The sequence below is a fragment of the Protopterus annectens genome, chromosome 7.part0, assembly GCF_019279795.1.
Source record: "Protopterus annectens isolate FY-2018-M chromosome 7.part0, PAN1.0, whole genome shotgun sequence".
In the NCBI taxonomy this organism is placed as follows: Eukaryota; Metazoa; Chordata; order Ceratodontiformes; family Protopteridae; genus Protopterus; species Protopterus annectens.
Genome location: NC_056739.1, coordinates 734,667,304 through 734,683,697, shown reverse-complemented (window position 1 = coordinate 734,683,697; position 16,394 = coordinate 734,667,304). Strand labels below are relative to the sequence as shown.

General features: G+C 43.9%; 1 protein-coding gene across 2 annotated transcripts in view; it reads right to left on the bottom strand.

Annotated features, from left to right (window-relative positions):
• TAF6 (TATA-box binding protein associated factor 6) overlaps positions 1 to 16,394 on the bottom strand; it is a 1,437,250-nt gene that overhangs the window by 646,980 nt on the left and 773,876 nt on the right. For both annotated transcript variants that reach the window (XM_044077259.1, XM_044077258.1), the window contains one exon: positions 16,188 to 16,370. In XM_044077259.1, coding sequence (XP_043933194.1) covers positions 16,188 to 16,370 — 183 coding nt within the window. The remainder of the gene's footprint in view (positions 1 to 16,187; positions 16,371 to 16,394) is intronic.

The following is a 16,394-nucleotide window of genomic DNA, read 5'->3' as shown; positions in this document are numbered from 1 at the left end:
CTTGTGTCCCTAGGTCCCTGATTACTCCTTCCATACATAATGGTTTACCACCTATGTGGTAATTTGTGAGTACCTTGTTTGGTATTTGGTGGGACATTCATACTGTCCAGTGTCTTCAGGACGGCTGGGTGGGGTTCCTGTGTGTGAGAGTGCGGTCTGTAGCATGCTACAGACTGTACAGCAGTTTTGTCTATGGTTAGTTACACATGGGTGGTCTCAGATGCTTCGTGCATTGTCAGTTACCTGGACGTATGGGTGTCTGTGCTGAATATGGATACTCCCCCTTCTTTTATGTTTTGGTCCAGGTTTTGGGGCCATAACGCATGATATGAGGTATAACCTGGTAGTGCTGGTGTGCTATCAGGAGGCTTGCTGCAGGTTTCTGTCACTGCACGGACATCAATGTTCTCCATACTGGGGAGGGCCTCGGGAGCATGCATATTGAGGGTTTACACGTCTGGCATTGGTCAGCATTACCCTTATGTTTCTTTCCACTTATGTTTTCTAGGGTGGTGGGTTAGTCTTTTCAGCCTCGCCTACAAAAGGCTCTATGGAGGTGGCAAAATCCTTATCCAATATCCAGACACCCAGGGGTAACAGGTGCAAGCCATCCCTGGAACAGCAGCGTGGCTTGTCAAGCATGACATCCCAAGCAGACAGACATTGGATCCCCTTGGAATGACACCAGTAATTGTGTCACTTGTTAAAGCTGATCATTCTGTGTTTGTACTGTGGCATCATTCTTGGTGAGGGTAGGATGCTGCAAACGGTCAGTGTCATACCGGCCTGGACTACATAATCGGAGAGCTCATCTATGTCTCTCTTCATGTAGTCCGGGGAGGTACATCTCAGGTCATTCACGGCAGCATGGGCAATGACTGCATCATATTTCTACTTGCTTTGGGGTGACCTGCGTACTTGTGTTATGTGGCGTATTGTAGCAGCCTACAGGCAGCTTACTGTACCCTTTCCCTTGTTCAGTCTGGTGAGCGGGACAGCAGTGTGTCTGACTATGGAGTCACCTATTACAACTGTATCAGGCATGTTGTTTCTCCTTCTGGCCTGTGACTGTTTGGCGCACCAGCTTTGTGTACTATGTGTTGCATGTGCTATGTTTGGAGGTTGTGGTTGCTTGGGTGTCTGCTTTGAAGGCCTCTGTTGGTGTGGTGTGTTTGTATTTAGGGCCTCCGGGAATGTTTTTCTGTGTTTATGTCTTTGGTTTGCAGTTGTGATAGGTCTATGTGGGACTGGGTTTGTGGTGTGTGGTTACCTTCTCCTCCTGACTAGTTTTGACAGTACTGAGTTGAGGGAGCTCAGCCTCCGGTTTGGATAATTGGTTGCATCTCTCACATATATTTGTATTTCTTGGGAGGAGTTGAGGGTTGTCTGTGTACTTGGGGCAGGTGTAACATTGTCTCAAGATTCACAGATTCAACTTGTTTTAGCTGGCCTTAGTGGATTGTATGTGTGGACATATTTTATTGCCATACTACTGATCAGTGATTACTTCCCTTTTTATGTTTGCTCTATCATGTAGTAGCTTCCTCATTATCTTGCATGGTTTGGTAATGGCTGGAGTCCACCATGCCAGATGCCTGCGTGTATGGCATTGTGTCTTGGTTTTATTTGGGATTGCATAATCCAAGCATTCCTGGCAGTGTTCATGGAATGCCTGTATAACAGGTTCTGAGGTGTGGCCCATATTTTGCACCTGCACAGGGCCTTTAATAGATTCCACATCAGTTTGGAGGAGTGCAACTTTTGCTTTACACATGTTTTTCACTGTGGTTTTCTGGCCAGGGACTGTGGTCAGGATGTGTATATCCAGTGTGATTACTCTACGGTCTGGTCTTACCAGTGAGGGATACACTTCTCATCTTGCCATCCAGTACCCATGTTGCGGATTATCACCTCCAGTATGCTTACCCCTCTTGTGGGAGTGGTACGTTGTTCCTAGGCATTTTGGTTTATGGATTCTAGGAACTTTTGTCCGACAGTGTTGGAGCTAGTATAATGCTCCCAGTCTATGTCTGGGTATTTTCAGTCACACAATATAATGTGGTTTGGAGGGCTTGATATATTCATGTATTCCAACATAGGCCAGGTGCAGTTCCTGGTGTTAGGACGGTAGTCTGTAGCAGGCTATAAACTGGGAGGCAGTTTTAGCCACTGTTACTTGACCATGGCTAGTCCATGCTGCTTCTTGTTGTGGTACCAACATGGGGGTGTGGTTATCCTTGACAATTATTGCTAGTCACCCTCCTTTTGTAGCTTGTTCCATGTTTTGAGGCTGTACAGCACAGTATGAGGTGTAACCTGGTAGTGTTAGGGTGCTGTTGTGAGCCTTGACCCAGTTTTCTGTTACAGGACAGATATCAACATTCTCCATACTGGGAGAGTTTAGACTGCATGCATCTTGCTGTTTAGACTTCTGGCATTGGGTAGCATTACATCTAGGTTCTTATCCCTTGTGATACCTATGGAGGTGGGTTTGTGTTTTGAGCCTTACCTATTCAGGGCACACTGTGGGTAACAACAGCCTTTGCCAGTATCCATAAGGCCTGGACTGATAGGTGCACGCCAACCCTAGCAGGTGGAGCATCATGTCATGCTCAGCATGTCATCCCAGGCTGGCACACATTGGATCCCCTTTGACTAACTGCAATACTTCAGCCATTTATTGCAATTGATCATCTCATCATCATATTGTGGTATCATGCTTGGTGAGGGTAGAATGTTAATCAGGGTCATCAAGTGTGCATATACTACATGGTGTTACATTGCTTAACACATGGCATTCATACCTCAGGTGGTGCTGCAGGGCTGCCTCTGTCGGATGCACATACTACACACCCTGTACAAGTTTGAGAGCAGGTTATTTCATTTTAGGCATCCCTGTTATTATATGAGTGAGTCGGAGAGGGGTATCATTCCCAGGGTTCCTACTGAGCCAGTGTATGTGCTATGCGTTGCCTCTTTGCCAAGGCCAGGGCATACTGGGCACGCCTCCTTCTGCCTACTGGGGCAGGCTCAGGTTGTTCCTCCTCCGAGTCACGCTCTGCCTGTGATGGCCTTGGCAATGGTGGGGGGCTGTTTGGCCCAGCCCTATGCTGGTCCTGCTGCAGCTGTTTTCGCAAGATCATATTATGTAGCATAGCACATACCATGACAATTTGGGTACATGTAGTTGGTGAGTACTGCAAGGCTCCACCAGATGTGTCCAGACACCGGAACCGTGACTTGAGCAGGCCAAACACACGCTCTATTACATTACGTGTTTGTGCGTGTGCCTCATTATGGTGTTCCTGTTCAGGTGTGTGTGCGTTTCTGATGGGTGTCATCAGCCACGGCTCCAGTGCATAACCTGCATCCCACACTAGGTGTCCATGTGGGATGTCCCCATTGGCAAATGTCTGGTACAGCTGCGTCAAATGCCAGATATGGGAATCATGGTAGCTCCCAGGGCAGCCAGCACACACATTCATTATTATGCCCTGGGCATCACACACAACCTGGCAGTTGATGGAGGGGAAGCCCTTGCGGTTAATGTAGGCCCTACCCCGCTCACCGGCTGGTGCTTTGATGCGTATGTGCGTGCAGTCTATTGCACCCACTACCTCAGGGTATTCCGCTATTTGCTGGAAGAGACGCATATTGCAGGCCAATACCTCACGGGCATTGGGGAAATATACATGATCACCGACATGTGCTGACATGGCATCCAGGAACTGGTGCAGTACCCTGGAGATTGGTGCCTGTGATATCCCCATCATAACACCAGTTGGTCTCTGGAAGGTAACTGTTGCTAGTATTCTTAGGCCAACATATACCTTGGTTTCCACTGGGATGGGTTCCCCTCTGTTGGTTCTGTGTGTGAGGCGTGGCCTGCACAGCTCGACAATTTGCTGCAGGAGGTCTCTGTCCACTCTATAGCGCTCTATCTCCAGCTCATGTAACCTGTGGTAGGTGACCCTGGGCCTGCACACTCTTCTCCGTCTCCTCACTGTGGGTTGTCTGGCACCATTTGCATTGTCACCACCCTCAGCAAGTAGCCTATGTCTCCTTATGACAGCTATGGCAGCCCCTAGCATTTCTGCTCTGAGTTCAGTTTTTTCAGTTTTCACTTCTAATAGCTTACTCCTGTCTTGCAGTGTCTCTTGAGAGAAACATCCTGCACTGCTGTTTGCAGAGTTTTAAGTGCTTGGCTGAGCTACTATTCTGCCTGTGTAATTGCCTGCTTCTAATTGTTTTCACCTGCTAGCTCCAGCAGTATTCCCTGCTAGCTTCCTACTAATTCTGTTGCTTCCTTTTTCCTTTCCGTTTCCTCAGGGGGGAGCAACGCGCATACCAGCAGAAACATGCTCACAGTGGCTTACACGCGTGCACACAGGCTTACACGGTTCAGAATCTGCTTATTCAGGTTAAAACGCGCTCACACCAGCACAAACAGTCTTACAAGTCTGCCAACAGGCTCCCACATGCTCAGTCTGCCTTACACGTGCGCACACTGCCCTACTCGCACTTCATGGCGCGCGCACGTGCGCATGCACGCCCAGCAAGAAACTTTGGTGTAAGCAACAGTGTACACCTTCCATTTCTTGACTTTCCCATGCTTATCTTGTGGCACTCCTCTTTCCATGATATGTGTCTGACATCTGTCATGTAACACTGACCTCCAATGAACTGCATTTCTTTCTACCATTCCCCCCTGTGATGTCACCTATCTCCTACTCTATTCTTCCCCCTTATGCATCTCTTACACTACTCAGAATGTGCTCATTTGCTATGTGACAGTGGAATTCAGTATCCTAACACTCATTTACATCAGATTGCCTACTAATGCTTAGTTACATGTCTTAGACTCAGCTTCCCCCCTTAGCAACCACTAAACGGTGGCCATGTTGTTTTTGGTCTGCTGGTCCCTGCATTGTAAATCCATGTATTGCATAAAACCCACATTTGTGGGTTTATAACCTTCATTTTTATGTTTTATATAGCGCAGCCCGTTTGCACGGGGCTGCGCTGCGTTTAAACATATATATTTATTTCTTATATTTGCATCGGGGTACCTTGCCAATGGCCACATATTTGGCCATTGGCATGCTGCCTGACACAGATGCACCCTTTATTTGGAGCTGACATGGCTCCATTGTGTTTTTTGCAGAAATGTACTCAGTTGTCAACTGAGTACATTTCTGCAGCTAAAACGGCTCTTACACGGGCTGCTTTGGGCTTCCTGGATCGCTAATCTACCTCATTTGCATGCCTTTCGGCTGCAAGTGAGGTGATTAGCATATCCACACCCACTCCGTGTAAGAGACGTTTTAGCTGGTCTCTTACACGGAATTTAGGGCTGCTCATGGATCGCGAAGGCTGCATGGAGTCTTACACTACTCCGTGCAAGCCTTCGTGAATCCTGCCCTTTAAGTAGTTTCCTTTTAAACCATCCTTGTCTTTAAGGCAGGGATGGAATATTAAGGACACGATTGTCCATTGTCAGTTTATGTCCCCAGATAAGGAAAGAATGTTGGAGCCTAGAGTGTTGGGTATTGTGACTTATAGAAGCTGCTCTATATGTAAATGTATAGTAAGAACTTTTGAAAAAAATAATAATGTTAATTTTGAGCGTAGGGAAGTTTTTAATTGTAATACAAAAAGGGTTATTTTTGTCTTAAGATGTTCCTGTAACTTATTTTATATAGAGGAGACAAAAAGATCTTTTAAAATTAGGATGCAGAAACATCTTACAGATGTAAAAACGAAAAGACTGAAAGTCTAGTAGCTACACATTTTATGTTACATCATATTAGGATGCTAATTTATTAAGTGGTAGTATTTTGGAAAAAGTAGACTGTTTTGATATTTTTAAAATTAAGACGACATTATTATATAAAGAAACTGTTCTTACTTTAAAGTATACTTTGATGCCAAATGGCTTGAATGCAGAGTGTAACTGGAAGGTATTTTTACAAGGTAATTAATGGATTACATTCATTGGATGTTTTTTAATTGTTAATTCAAGTGTTAATGAGGCTGTATATTTAACTAAGTGTGACTAAGGTTTGATTAAACTGCTTGGGTCACTGGCCATTTGTTGTATTTTAGTTTTATGTACAGTCGTGTTGGTTTTATGATGTCCTGCTGTATCTTAAGTAGGACTTATGGAAAGAGGGGCAGAGGAGGGAATGCATATAGGAACATCCCTCTCCATGAAAAACTGAGTGTGTCTACTTTCCAGACCAGATGGTATGGGTCTCTGGCACAAAATTGAGGAAGTTGTCTGTTCATGGGGGGAGGCAGAGAGATCCACTTGTGGAATACCTCATTAGTGGACAATGTCCAAAAACACATCCTGTGAAGCATCCATTCATGCCGTTGTGTTTTGGACCTGCTCAATGTGTCAGCCAATACATTAGATTTGGAGGGAATGTATACTGCCTGAAGGGGTGGTCTGCAATTTGACTGCCAGCTCCCATACTTGCAGAGCTAGTCTGCACAGGAGGTAAGACCTGGTCCCCCATTTGTTTACATATCACAGCACTGTCATGCTGTCTCTGAAAACTTTAAAGGGACCTGGAATGAGGAGAGACTGAAAGGCTTGAAGTACCAAAGTGTAGTGATGTTATTTCTTTTATGTTGAGGTGATCTTTCATTTTGAGAGGGTGACTAGGTGCCTTGTGACTTCATGGCCCCAAAGGCTGTTCCCCAGCCTGGAGTAGTCTACTCATTATGGAACACAGTAATGCAATCCTGGTAGATGAGCCTATACTTAATTTAGTGAATAATAAAAATGAAAAAGGTGATAAATGGAGATTATTTATCACTTATCACTACCTTTACACTGCACAGTTATGATGTGTATGACATGTTGAAGAAAAACTGGGTAATGTTTTCATGTGACAACAGAATATCTGACTTATTAGGTAGTGGTCCAACTGCTGTATATAAAAAGACAGATCTTTTAGAATTTGTTGGAGTTTAAGGCATATGAATGTGTAAAGAAAAAGGGTATGTTCAAATGTGGCCATTGTACTCAAAATCCATACATGTTCACCACAGACACATTGTGAATGGTGTCCAAATTAAATTAAAGGGGCATTTTACCGGAGAATTCCCAGGTGGTTTATGTAGCTTCCTGCATAAAACATGCTGCATTTTATGTTGGAAAGACATGCGGGAAGCTCAGGGAGAGGGTACATGAGCATCTTTTGGATGCCAAGAAAAGTAACATGAAAAACGTACTTCCTAAACACATTCTGTCTTCACCTACTCACTCTTTCAAATTTAGTGTTTTGGAGCAGGTTATCAAGGATCAGAGGGGCATTATTAAAAACAAGCATCTTAATAAATGTGAGTTAAAATGGCTGCTCAATCCCAATGCCATGAGGTCTCCTGGTATCAATGAGGCTTCCTCTATAAACTGTTATTTTAAAGTTGAAGCATTTGGAAGTATGAATTTAGATTTTCATTATTAATTTTTTATTTTTTAGGTATAATGAAAAATTTCTGGTGAGCATGTTTTTATTCTATTCTATTTTTATCACATGAAACACTAAGGAATGTTGGAGCCGACTGTCTGGAAGTCTTAGAAGGCTTCCCCGACGCAGACTGTGTCGGGGGGCCTTCAGGCTTTAATAAGCCATGCAAAATCAATTTATTTTTGCGTTCCTGCAGGACTCTAGGGCTGAAACCATGGCACACAGCACATGAGTCCTGCAGGTGCAAAGGTCCCAGGCAATACACACAAGAAGTGTGACAGTCTGTCAGAGACATTTTCTGACAGCACGAGTCACACTTCTTGAAGCCTGAGACCTTGGAGTCCTTAGACATACTAAAGGCCTAAGTAAGAAAAACACTCTCACACACACACACACACACACAGGCCTTTAAGAAATATTAATTAAGAAAAATATTAATTTCCAGTCACACAAAGGACTAGGAAAGGGAGGGGAAGGGGCCTAAGGCCTAAAGTTAAAAGGGGAATAAAGGAAGGATTATGGGCAAAAGAGGTGTTGATCCAAGGAAAAGGAGAATTAAAACTAAAGTTATACTAAGGTAAGTAATAGGGGTCTAAAGATTTGTGAAAATAGAAATAATTTTCCACTAACCTGCCAGAGCCAGTAGAAAAGCACCTCGTCAGCTAAGCGGCAAACGAGATCTGGGTAGTTACCGCCTAGCATTGTGGGATATAGGGGAGCCTCGAGCCGGTGGAATTAGCTCTCGAGCTTTAGTATTGGACGAGTCGGAGACGAGGATCGGCTCCGAACCCATCCAGCAAGAATGAACGTGAGATAGACAACTTAACATATATTGGTTATATATTATTTGTGATGTAATCAGGGACTGTTTGATGTTTCTTTTGATGTTGTATAGTTCCCCTTTAAGTAGGGGAGCTTTTAAGCATGTAATTACTTGAATGGGATTAATGGAATGTAATTTTGAGAGGTATTTAAATGTTGGGTTTGGTTAGTGAATTTATTCTGAGGAAGTTTTTTTACTATAAGAAACAAAAGCGCTTAATAAATATTCCATCTTTTTCGGGAGTGTATACCAACTTATTTGGAACATCTATTGCCTGTTTTATTTGAACTACACACCACAAGGGACTCTATACTTTGTTCTAAAAAGCCCTAATGTCATGCTTTATGGTACATCTGGAATACTTCGTAACATCTCACCACCAATAATCAAGGATCCTTACAGTATCGCTCTCATTAAGGTTTATGAGCAAAAAATGCCTTAGTATACTAAATGATCATACACTACACTTTTAAAACCAGGCAGAACAACAATCTCAGAACTAAAAGTTCCCTATAGAATTTTCAATCTTCTGACAACTGAAGCTTGGAGAGTTATTTGCTGTACAAATATTCACACCACAAGTTCAAATATGGTCTTCCCATCTTTGCTTTCCGCTCATCATGCAATACAAACGTACAATAAAAATGAAAACAAGATCTCAGGTTTATTCACCTTTTTAACTGCACAGATCATCACTGCACTTCCATCAAGAAGGCCATCTGGTTCCCAATCATCAAAACAGCCTCTTTTCACCTTAACTCCCTCCCTTATACACTTAATATAGGACTCTTACTACCCACTCATACCTCTCAACTGTCCAGATTTTAGCAGAAAGTCCAGATTTTTGCCTTATATTTTTATTCTGTTCCTCATAAAACTTGTGATTTTCAGGCAAATCGCTGGGATGATCTGAGGATTGAAGCCACGAAATAATAATATACACTTGTGCTTTGGACTTCATATACATCAGAAAAATGCTTGGTAAGACAAATCCTGTTATTATAGCAACCTTCTAAGTTTTGTAAGAGCAATATTTAAAATATGTTCCTATTTTTTGGGCTTTTGCCCCCCATTCTGACAGGTTTTGTCCAGACCTTTTACACTAAGAGGTTGAGAGGTATGTACCCACTTCTTCACTGCAAAATTCGAAATCATGTAACTAACTACTTTCTCCAAAGCAATGATACTACACAGCTCTGTAGACCTTCTTTTACCCTGTCAATTGGTGAAAAATATTTTTCTGAATTGATCCCTGCATCAGAGAACTCCCTCCCTCCCTCCCTGAGAACATTAGAAACCTTGACAACCTTCCTCAATTTTGCAAACACATGAAGCTACACTCAAAAACAATCTAAGTGTTCTTGTTTCTTTAATACAGATTTCATAATTTATACTATATCTCAGTAAAAACCTTCCTGCTGTTCCTTCTCTTGTGAGAATGTACATTTATTACGGTGAAACGAATTCCTTACAATCTGCTATTATTCCTAGTTTCATGAGATCTATATTCCAACTATGCTACTATTATTCCTAGTTCCATAACAAACTATTCCAACTCTATCATCTTAACACACATACCTGAAAACTTATCTACTCAAAGATTACTATTACATTAAAGGTTTTCTAGCTGATTTTTTTTTTTTTGGCTCAAGTAAAATCTCAGAAAGAGGCATCATCGCACGGGGAATTAGTAGAACCCACTTCTTCCTCAATGTCAGTATCCTCGGTGAGAAACTCCTCTGGGGAATCTAAATGCTTCCTCTTGCACTTTCTCTTCCCCAAAACCTCCCACTCTGACAAAGCTGGGGAGGAGAGGGAAGTTGGGAAGCCTCACCATGGGGGCAGACTGGAGGCTGGCTGATGTGAGCTGTCCCAGAGCACTTCCCAAAGCTGAGGTAGAGTGGCTGGGTCTAAATAGGATTAGGAGAGGCTATAAGGCCCTGCAAAACTGCACTGGCAAAGCCTGCTCTGGCTTTAGAGTAGAGAGGTAAATGGTAGTGCTTGGTGAAAGTGTGCACTGAACTCCAAGTTGCAGCCTCTAAAATGTCTTTGGTTGGTACCCCTCTGAGGAAGGCTGCTGCTCTGGTAGAATGTGGCCTAATGTCCTTAGGAATTGATTTGCCATGTTGTGAATAACAGAATCGAATGCAGTGGCCTATCCATTTCGAAATAGTCTGCTTTGAGATAGGCTTTCCTTGCGATCCTGCAGCATATGCCACTAAACATTGCTCAGTCTTTCTGAAAGCTTTAGTTCTGTCCAAGTAGAAGCATAGCTGTCTGTGTATGTCCAAAGAATTCAGGAGTCTCTCACCCTTACTCTGTGGGTTTGGATAAAAAGTAGGCAAATGAATGGTTTGGTTAAGGGCCACATTGGACACTACCTTAGGCATAAATGTAGGGTTAGTCCTCAGAGAAACCCTGTCTGGATGGAAAATGATGAAAGATTCCACAGCCATGAGAGCCTGTAACTCTGAAACTCGTCTTGCAGAGGATATTGCTAGGAGCAGAGCTGTTTTCCAAGATAAGAACTTTATTTCAGCTGAATTGGCTGGCTCAAAAGGTGGCAGTGTAAGTTTCTCCAAGACGTAATTGAGGTCCCATGTAGGTATTGGTGCTCTCCTTGGAGGTCGTATGTTTTTGACCCCTCTGAGGTACTGCCTTAGCAATAGGTGAGAAAAAATAGGTGGTTCCGTATTGTAATGAGTTGAAATGGCAGCGGCATGGATTTTAATTGATGAGAAGGATAGGCCTTTGTCCAGCATCTCAGTTAGGTATTGTAAAATCTGAGGAATATTTGGTACAAGCGTGTCAATTCCTTGTGCCTGGTTCCAAGCACAGAATCTCTTCCATTTTTCTGCATAAGATTTTCTGGTACTTGGCCTCCTGGCCTCCAAAATAACATCCATCACTGCTTTAGAGAGAGGTGTGTTCTTAATGGCTACATTATTCGCCATGCTGACAGATTTAGGGTCCTGAGTTGGCTGTGCAGGATATGATTGTTTCATTGGGTCAGTAAGTGAGGAATTAGAGACAATGTCCAGGCTGGGCCTTGAGACAAGTTCTTTAGGATTGGGTACCAGTGCTGGCTGTCCAGTCTGGGACAATCAGAATCATTTTTGTCTTCTCTTGTCTGACCTTTAGGAGCACCTTGGGAAGGAGAGGCAGAGGAGGAAAGGCATATACTGTCAGGGCTTTCCACCTGAATGATAGAGCATCCACTTTCCATGCACTTTCCATGCTTGCTTTTGATAAGTCCTTGTGCAGAATCTCTGTAGTTGGTAGTTGTGAGAGGAGGCAAAAAGATCTATGTCTGGGCATCCCCATTTCTTTTTTATCATGCTGACGACTTGTGGATCCAGTTTCCACTCGTGGGGATCCATAATGTTTCTGCTTAATTCGTCTGCCAGAGTATTTTTTTTTCCTGGCAGGAATTGTGCTTGCAAATGTACTAGATAAGTCAATGCTGTGTCCCACAAAGTCATGGCTTGTCTGCAGAGGGGGTACGAATGTGTGCCTCCCTGCTTGTTTATGTACCACATGACTGTAGTATTGTCCGTCCTTATCAGTAGTTGTCACGGATGAAGAAAGTCCTTGAAAGCTGTCAGGGCATTTTGAACAGCTAGCATCTCTTTTTGATTGATATGAAGATGCATTTGGCTTGAGGGCCATGTGCCCTGAATACATTTTACTGCCACGTGTGCCCCCCAGGCATAATCTGAAGCATCTATTGTTATTGACTGCCTGGCTGTGGGTAGGTTGAATGGCTGTCCCTTGTTGAGGTGACAGGACTGTGCCCACCATCGAAACTCCTGTTGAAGGCAAGGAATGAGGGTAATCAATGTTTCCTGGCTGTGGCAATGTTGAGTCCAAACACTTTTTAGATACCATTGTAGTTTCCTTATATGCACTCTGGCATATGGGATTAGCAGAATGCAGGATGCCATGAAGCCCAAGGCCTGCAGAAATTTTCTTGCAGTTAACTGGGTCTTTGTTGCCAACATTGTGAAGTAAGAAGTCAGTTGCCTTTGTTTGTCTGGCGTGAGATAAGCCATCTGGGCAGTTGTATTTAAGCTTGCACCCAGGAATATTATCTCTTGAGAGGTTACTAATTTTGATTTCTTTTCGTTTACTGTGTACCCTTGGCAAATCAATAATCTTTTTACAAACGCCAGGTGCTCTAGTAGAATGTCCTTGTTCTCTGCTTGAATAAGGCAATCATCTAAGTAAGGATATACTTGAATTCTTCTTTGTCTGCAATATGCAATTACTGGTGCCAGGCATTTTGTGAAGACCTGAGCGCAGTAGATAAGCCAAAGGGCAGTGCAGAGAATTGGTAGTGCATTGAGCCAGCTATGAATCTGAGGTATCTTCTGCAAGATTGTCTGATTGGTACATGCAGGTATGCCTCTTTTAGGTCCAAAGTTACAAGCCAAGCCTTCTTGCCAGCATGGGCAGAAGCTGCTGCAAAGTCAACATTTTGAATTTTGGAACGTCCAGGAATGTATTCAGAACAGACAGGTCCAGTATTGGCCTCCAGGCTTTGTCCTTTCGTGGTACCAAGAAAAGCCTTGAGTAAAATCCTTGTCCCTGCTCTTGCTGTGGTACTCGCTGAATGGCCCTCATGTCCATGAGGGATGAAACTTGTTTTTGTGCCTCTGTCCATTGATTGTGTGGCAGGTCTGGCATGCCTTTTGCCCTTGGCAGGGTGTGAAAGTGGAACCTGTAGCCCTGGGACACTATATTCAAGACCCATTTGTTCTGGGTGATCATGTGCCAGTTTTGTGGAAAAAAAAGTGCTAGTTTCCCCCCCAAGGGGGCTGCCAAAAGGTAAGTGCTTGGTGCTGCCAGAGGGAAGTCATTGGGACTGTTTCCTGTATGGCTGTGATTTGTCTTCTCCGCTTTTGGAGGTAGAAGCGGCCCACTGTTTAGGCCTGTATGAGCCCTGGGGCTGGGATCTTCCTCTAGGGCGTCTGTATCTGCCCCTTTGTGGTTTGTCTGACACTGGAAAGGACCAATTCTTAGTAGACCAGTTTCTGCTAAATCTAGGTGGCTGTACCTGTAAGAAATCCTTTACTGTTTGCACAGATTTCGCTTTGTCCTCCATTTTCTAAAACACCTCCTCTGCTTTAACACCAAATCAAGTATCATGCTGTAATGGAGCATCTAGTAATTTTGCCTTAACATGATCAGGTAGAATCTGTTCCTTTAACCAGGCATGCCTCCTAATGACAGAACCCGTAACTGCGGCCCTGCAAGAGGCCTCTAGAGAATCAAAACCACATTGCAAAGTATGCTTTCCTACTTGTTCAGCTGCATGCAATAAATCCTGCATTTCCTTATTTTCTGCACAATCAGAATTTGCCAACATTTTCTGTTTTAGCGGTGACATTAAGTATTGCTGATATTTAAGCATATGAAATTGACAGTTTAAAGCCCTCACAGCCAAAGTAGCAGAAGTGTAAACTTTCTTCCCCTATCTGTCTAGTGCCCTAGAATCCCTGTCAGAGGGGATAGAGCTTTTTTGCAGTAGAAGCCTTGACCCCTTTGGGACCCTGAGAACTAGTTTCGGGATCAGCAGCAGGGTTTTTGTAAAGAAATTTATGTGAGTCTGGAACCCTGTAGTATATGTCTGGTTTTACAGCGGCAGGGGGTAAAGAGTCGGGAGAAAGGGCGGACTCTGAAAACACATCATCTACAATGTCTAACACAGGAAGAATAGCAAGCTGCCTGTGCTGAGCTAGTAAAAGAAAATCTCTAAGCCTTTTCTTTGATTCTGAGTAGTCTTGGCTCTCCCAGTGGAAGTGCTCCCTCATGGTATGCAGGGTTTCCCCAAAAGATAAATCCTCAGGAGGAGAGGCTGAAGGAATAGATTCTTCAGCATCAGAATCCACATAGGGAGGAAGAGAGTATTCCTGCTCAGAAGAGGAGTCAGAGGAAATGGAAACCTGATCTGAAGATTCATATTCTGTCTCTTGCCTAGGCCTCTTATCAGGAGGGGGATGGGAACCCCTGATCAAGGTAATTAGGTCTTCAGTCATTTTGAGCATCTGTTTTTTAGGCATGGAAGTCTGTCCAGGAGAATGCTGTACTTGTTTCTTTGTCTTTAGAGCTGCTTTAGTCTTTGCTTTGAAGCTGAAGTAGGCTTTACATATAGCTGTGTAGGTCTGAAAACACCCTCAGAAGCCGATGCTTGCTCAGAGACTCCGGACCCATCTGAGGGAATACTTTCCGAGTGTCCAATACCTTGAGTATCCAGAGGCCTAGCTGGCTCCACGTGGGAATCGGCAGCGGCCTGTGGCTCTGAGATAGTGGGCGTCAGGGGCTGCGAAAGCACCTCACTGAGAACCGGCAAACCAGAGCCTGGCTTAGCGGAAGCCTCGTCGTTGGTTTTGGACCTCAGATGCCTGTCCTTTTCCTTGCGCTTTTTATTAACTCCGGTCATCGGTTGTTCTGACAGCATTATATAATTGAATCTTCGTCCAAAGTAATGAAAGGCAAAATCGTAACAGACGCTTAATAGTGCGTTGGTTAAATCTAGCACAAAACTGACAGCTAGCAATGTTGTGATCAGAGCCTAGGCAAGGAATACAGTAAGAATGAAAATTCTTATGAGGTATTTGCTTCCCACAAGAAATACAATTGTTGACTTTTTCTGACATCGGTCTGGAGCAAGAAAAAAGTTTCCCCAATGGGGTACTTAGCTTTAATGAAGACTTCGGATCTGAAATTCGAATTTGAAAATCTCAGGAGTCGGCCGACCGGCACTTGCGAACTGCTTTTGCTTCGGGCACCACGCGGCAAGAAAGACTGAAGAAAATGTCGTCGGCTGCATTTTTTATACCCCTGGCGCACTGACATCAGGGAAGAGGCAACAGCAACCAACGCCGGACCTAGACTTTGGAATTCAGGCCGACTGCGGGTAGCCTGCCAGCAGGATAACCCAAGTGTAATGACTGCAACAGTGACACACGATGAACATCAATAGTTTTCATGTTGCCCACTGACCTCGATGACCAGATGGAAGAAGCCATCGAAGATGGCTGGGAGGGTTTATGGGAAGACAATCCTGCATGCCAGATCCAAGCCAGAGAGGCCCTGAATGTGAATCGAGATGGGGAAGACCCTAGTGACCGAAGAGGAGGAGTGCTAGGAGAAAAGGAAAAAGCCACCCTACCTAAAGGTGCCCCTTTGCTCAAGGAGCAGAAGGGAATACTCAGAACCAGAGAAACTAACCTGCTTGATTTGAGCATTGAAGGTTATCGGTTCTGAGCTGGAGCCAATGTTGGCACTGGGCTGCCAGTGAAGCCAAAAGTCAGGTGGACCTTCGGATCCAGCGAACACAAGGAAGAAGGGTCCACCCTGGTATATATTCCTCTGACATACACACGTCTGCTGCTGCTCCAGGGACCCACTTAAGCTTTCTCAGAATTTCAGCACACCCCATACTTAAAACATGCCCTCCACTCTGTCACAGTTCTAGGTTGTTTTAATCTTTTAGCTGCTCCTTCATACACTCTGTAATTTCCTACTTTGACTGGGCTTCTAAAGACATAACTTATTGTCTTCTACATATAATAACTTCCTCCTCTAAACATTAAGGGTAACAACAGCAGGTTGTTTTCTCCCTCCAGCATCTGTACACCACACTTTTATTTTTCCATTTTAGGGAGGCTGTAAAATTAATTTTGTTGACATATTTGAAAAAAACAGATTGCAAATGAAGCCTTTGACTTCTATAGGCTCTAAGAACAGGTAAGACATATCATCAAGCTCTTCATCAGTGTGTTGAAACAAAGTACAGGCTAAGTCAATCACAACACTAGCAAAATTACACCCCGGCTTTACCAAATTGTCCCTTGACCATCCCTTTAAGTGACTCCCTTTACCTTGGTGAAGGTTTTTGTCAACCGTGACTGGATGTTGTTTGTTGTTGTACTGAAGTTCTTACAGATCTGTGCTATCAGCCTGCCCGCAAAGTCTCGAAGGGCCCAGTGATTATCCACATCTGGTCGCAAACACAGCTGCCTGCTCACTATGCAAGTCATCACTGCGGGAATCAGTTCGTGCAGCTGCAAAAAAAGGTAAGAAGAGGG